The following is a 6000-nucleotide window of genomic DNA, read 5'->3' as shown; positions in this document are numbered from 1 at the left end:
TTGATCTCACTATATCTGTTTTCAACCCTAAATTTACCACTAAATCATTCCGAATTTATATAAAACATGGCGGCAAAAACAAACAAACAAAAAAAAAACAGTCAGCAGGTCAGCTTTGTATTATAAGCATCAACATTTAGACTTTACAGCGGTTTACTTTTTTAGACGACTATTTTTTTTTTTTAAATATATTCTATTTGGAATACACTCAGGTTGCACTTTCAACACCCCTGGTCTAAATGGAAAAAATATATACGATCTACTTTAATGTATTTATTTAATGTATTTTAAATGACTGTATATAACACTACATTGCAGTGTATGTATTGCATGTCATGTAACACAATTGATTGATTTATTTATTCTATTTGATACCAACTTGAACTGCAAATTACACAACCCTTCCTAGAACATTACTATTTCCTACACTATTCGTCTGACCATATTCTGAAACTCCAATAAGAGGACACATATATGCGTGCCAATGCGGGCAGCACACCAAGGCCAGGACTAGGTGAAAATGTGCCAATGATACTTGAACTTGCATTATAGATAATATATTTATTTAAATAAAGCATTTATTTGCTCTGTTGACAGCAGTGTTGGCGCTAGGAATTTTCCAAAATTATGAAGTCGTAAAAATGGGGTCCCAGAGTAAATTTTTGGGGTTCCACTTTTTTGTAAGCATTTTGAAAACAAATCCTAAACGTATGCATTATCCTGTTTTATATCTCACATTATATAATGTGTTTTGGAAAAAGGTTGTCATAAACGTTACTTAATTCATTAAAAGAAATAACATGAAAAGACGACAAATTTGTCTGCATCTGTAAATGTATTTAGTTATAAACATTCATTAATTTTCTTCTTTCCTTCATGGATCAACACTTTACCGCTGCTGGTAGTTTTTACTATGTTTTTATTTAATAAGTTGTAGGTGTGTTTAATTCAGTATAAAAGTGTAAAAAGGGTTTTGCTTTGGTCATGAAATGATGGTAATGGTGTGCCAGGGCATACATACATTTTGTACGTAACGCTTAAATTTTTGGAGTCTACGTCAACTTCAGATCAATTCCTCATTTCAAAATGTTTTAGTTTTTTTTATGATGTTTGATTGTTTGTTTGTTTTCCGTCCTTTTTTGTCAAACAAAACTATGTTTTTAATGTTTTTAATGGCAAACATACGAAATATGCAAAATCTTCCAAAAAATATTTTTCAAAGTGAAATATATGATGTGACGTAATCGGGGTTTATGTGGGGGAGGGGGGGTATATATTTTAGCATCCCGGAAGAGTCAGTGTTACAGTGCGGATGTTCTCCCGAAATGTTTGTCATTCTTGTTTGGTGTGGGTTCACAGTGTGGCACATATTTTTAAGTGTTAAAGTTGTTTATAAGGCCACCTTCAGTGTGACCTGTATGGCTATTAACCAAGTATGCCTTGATTGACAACCAATTCACTATTTCCCTTTTGCGGTCGCTGCGTGCGCAGACCCTCACAGTTTGTTTTGATTTCATTCCCTCTTAACACTGCGCGTACATTGAAAATACACACAACCTGACACAAAACGCCAGACATGTGTGGCATTTAAGAAAACCCAGCCCACAAAAGAGGACATGTCCGGGGAAAAGACGACGTATGGTCAGTTTAGTACTACAGAACAACCCGATTTGATACTATTTTCATTAAATCCAAGATTTCAAACAACATAACACAAGGGGGCGCTCATCACCACACAGACATAGTAACCTGCTATGAGACAAAGTGATGAAACAAGAGAAGTCAAAACCACACAAAACAGGAAACTGATGTACAAAGTAAGAGCAGAGAAGAGGAAATAACGAGACAAACTAAGCTGTGACACAAAAATTGTCTTTTTGAGCCTATTTGTTACAATGAGTGTACCCTTTTTGTGTATGCACTCCCACACAGGGAGAAAAGGGAGTCCCAGGAGATCCCGGTGTTTTAGGACCAGAGGGACGCAAGGGTGACCATGGTGATGCTGGACCAATGGGAGCAAAGGTCAAATAGAACAGTGATGAGTGTTACGTGTCAGACTGATAATCAACATCATGTTGTGTATTTGTCAGGGCAACACTGGGCCTGATGGACCTGTGGGGCCCCCAGGGGACCCGGTAACAACATTTCCCTAATTTTTTCAGCTATCTAAAAGGCAAATTTACATTTTCTGTGCTATTCCAGGGTCCGAAAGGCAAGGAGGGATTTGCTGGCTCTCACGGATTGCCGGTGAAACTTTCATCCTCTCATTGAATGACCTCATGTTTATGGACTTGATGGTGTGTTTACGCCTCTTTCAACCCTCACAGGGCTTCCCGGGTCTACAAGGTTCGCCTGGCCGAGCAGGAGCTCCAGGCTGCAACGGAACACATGTGAGAACGTGTTTGACCGAAGGGTTTTTGGAAATGAAAAGAATGAAACTTTAAATAGCAACCAAATCTGGCAGTCACCTCCCAAAATCCCAATCAGTTTTGGAGTAATGTGTTGATAACGGACTATTCTCGGAACACCCCGTTTCATCGCTAGACTTGATATGTCGTCCCGCCCCTTTTTTGGTGCGATGTCTTCTAACAGAACATAGACAGTGTGGATCAAAGTATATACAACTATTATTTAATGGCATTTTTCTGAAGTGTTGGTCCATGATGACTTCAAAACAGATGTTGTTAACGTCAGGAGCAAAAAAGAAACAGAAAAAAAAAAATCGCTATTTTCAGACTTCCGTAGATACCGTAGCCTGTGTTTCCTCATGCTCTTTCAGAATTTCCTTGAGCATCTTCAGGAAAACATTAGTGGAAGAGGACACAAAACAGACTACTACATTTAAAATGTTTCCCATCCAAACTCAGTGACTCAAATGACACTCTCACTTGGTCCGTCCCATTTTGCAGGAGAGATCCATACTTTCCTCATATTGCCATCATTTGGAAATTAGTGCAGGCTTTAGTTGTGTTGCTACAAACTGGAACAATGCACCATGTTCCATCCTTCCTTCAAATTCTGCATGGAAATATGATTCTGGATGAAGATGCGACCAATATTAAGACCCTAATACCACGGTAAACATCTATAAAATAGCATGTAATACTACATGTGCTATTGAAAGGTGTTGCAGGCCGCCTCTTTTAAAAGAGGATTTTGCATGTACTATGCAAGGCATCACCATGGAGACACTCATTTATCATGCTCCAAAATGTGGCAATTTTCTATATTTTCAAACATGTATAAAGTATGTGTGCAGCACGGTGGTACAGGGGTTAGTGCATGTGTCTCACAGTACAAAGGTTCTGAGTAGTCCTGAGTTCAATCCCGGGCTCGGGATCTTTCTGTGTGGAGTTTGCATGTTCTCCCCGTGACTGCGCGGGTTCCCTCCGGGTACTCCGGCTTCCTCCCATTTCCAAAGACATGCACCTGGTGATAGCTTGATTGGCAACACTAAATGGCCCCTCGTGTGTGAATGTGAGGGTGAATGTTGTCTGTACATCTGTGTTGGCCCTGCGATGAGGTGGCAACTTGTCAAGGGTGTACGCCGCCTTCCGCCCGAATGCAGCTGAGATTGGCTCCAGCACCCCCCGCTACCCCCAATAGAGACAAGCGGTAGAAAACGGATTGGTGGAGATATATATATATATATATATAAATGCATAAAAATATACATATATACACACACACACACCTACTTATGAATTGTATACATTTTGAAAAAACTTTAAATATCATTAATGAAATCAGAGATAAATGAAATAAATCAGAATTCAGTATGAAATATTACCTATATAATATATATAAAATGTGTAAAATAAATAAAAATTGGAACCATAAATACCATCATTACCATAAGAATACCTTTAATTAAAGAAGGATTTTGTCAATTTTTTTAGGGAGAAGATGGACTTCCTGGTGACCCGGGTACCCCTGGACTTGATGGACCTCCAGTAAGAAATGATTCCACTATACAGTAGAACCTTTAATAATGTGTGTGTGTGTGTGTGTGTGTGTGTGTGTGTATGTGTGTATATATATATATATATATATATGTATATATATATATATATATATATACACACACACATATATATATATATATATATATATATATATATACACATACATATATATATATATATACACATGTATATAAATACACATACATATATACACACATACATATATATACACATATATATAAATACACATACATATATATATACACATACATATATACACACATATATATATATATACACATACACAATATATATATACATACATATATATACACATACATATATATATATATACACACATCTATATATACATATACACATATATATATATATATATATATATATATATATATATATATATATATATATATATATATATATATATATATATATATAAAAGTTAAATTTAAACATTTCAAAATTCTCAGCTTTCATACAAGTGTAAAAATAAGTCAAAATGCCATTAATAGTGAAATGTAAAAACGAATTCAACTTTGATCAAAACTGACACTTTCTGCTTGAGAAAATATTTGTTGAGGCTTCTACTAAATGTCTGAAAAACACCAAATGAAACACAAACCACATGTTTTGAAACACACGCAGTCACCTGCAGTCGTGCATGACAGCCATTCCAAAGTTTTGAACAACTTCCTCACCGTGTCTGATGTTCTACTGCATCACCCAGGGTAGTCAACAGAGAAGATCTTCACTGTTGTCCTCTGACTTTGCGTTTTCATCCACAGGGTCCACCAGGCGCTCCTGGACCAAAGGTAATCAAGTATTTGCTGCGCCAGCTGAGGTTACGTGTTAAGTACTTTTTCTACAAGTGTCTTTTTTGCAAAAGTGCACAGGCCAGCCCTTTTTGAAGGCAGTGGGAGAATATATTCATATGTGAGAAGATGACAGGAGCACTCCCTCGGCTCCCTCAGCTCATTTTGCAATATGTTGAAGAGGGACCACAAGGAGCTGCTGTGTACATTTCTGATTTCCATCACGCACATGAAGGACACGTTCTGAAACCTTTTTAGGATGAATGATTTAGAGTGCATGAGAAACCATGGTCATTTAGTGACCAAAATATTGTTCACCGCACAATAGCAGGAGTAATGGAGTAATGGTGGTAAGGACCAAACTGCTGAGCCAGCATCCATAGTTCAGCACATGGGAGGTGTACAAAGCAGACCCCTTCCAATGCAGCTATCTTTTGGACTTAATATCAAGAGGTTGCCTACAGCCACATTATTGTTTTGTTTGTTTGACCCTGCGCTAATTAGAGCCCTGTGGTTTTGTGGAAAACACACACCAAAAAGGGATGGAAGATGATTGGATAGAGGTGCTGAATGGATGGATGTGTTGTGTTATTCCAATGAAACTACCTGGTCTCTTCTGCAAGATTATACTTGTATAGCACTTTTCTACCTTCAAGGTACTCAAAGTGCTTTGACACTATTTTCACATTCACCCATCCACACACTGATGGCAGGAGCTGCCATGCAAGGCCATAACCCCGACCCATCAGGAGCGAGGGTGAAGTGTCTTGCTCAAGGACACAACGGACGTGACAAGGTCGGTAGATAGTGGTGATCGAACCATGAACAGCCGCTCTCCCAACAGCGCCGCGCCGTCCCGATGCAAATGCAGAAATGGAAGAAAATAGTTGGTGTCCTTCCTGCAAATTCTTCTTGGACTGCAACTTATGGACATTGTTTTGTGTTGGGGCGGCATGGCGTAGTGGGTAGAGCGGCTGTGCCAGAAACCTGAGGGTTGCGTGTTCGCTTCCCTCCGATTGACATCCAAATCGGTACCGTTGTGTCCTTGGGCAGAACACTTCACCCTTGCCCCCGGTGCCGCTCACACCGGTGAATGAATGATTAATGAATGATTGGTGGTGGTCGGCGGGGTCGTAGGCGCAAACTGGCAGCCACGCTTCCGTCAGTCTACCCCAGGGCAGATGTGGTTACAGATGTAGCTTACC

At 38.8% G+C, this 6000-nt stretch overlaps 1 protein-coding gene across 1 annotated transcript in view; it reads left to right on the top strand.

Annotated features, from left to right (window-relative positions):
• The window catches only part of LOC133568269 (collagen alpha-5(IV) chain-like), a 68895-nt gene that overhangs the window by 9543 nt on the left and 53352 nt on the right, over positions 1-6000 (top strand). The window contains exons 3-8 of the mRNA XM_061920084.1: positions 1933-2022; positions 2091-2135; positions 2203-2247; positions 2328-2390; positions 3900-3953; positions 4769-4795. Coding sequence (XP_061776068.1) covers positions 1933-2022; positions 2091-2135; positions 2203-2247; positions 2328-2390; positions 3900-3953; positions 4769-4795 — 324 coding nt within the window. The remainder of the gene's footprint in view (positions 1-1932; positions 2023-2090; positions 2136-2202; positions 2248-2327; positions 2391-3899; positions 3954-4768; positions 4796-6000) is intronic.

Source organism: Nerophis ophidion, linkage group LG14 (assembly GCF_033978795.1).
Source record: "Nerophis ophidion isolate RoL-2023_Sa linkage group LG14, RoL_Noph_v1.0, whole genome shotgun sequence".
Classification (NCBI taxonomy): domain Eukaryota; kingdom Metazoa; phylum Chordata; class Actinopteri; order Syngnathiformes; family Syngnathidae; genus Nerophis; species Nerophis ophidion.
Note: the sequence above shows the minus strand (reverse complement) of the source record. Positions and strands in the feature narration are given on the sequence as shown.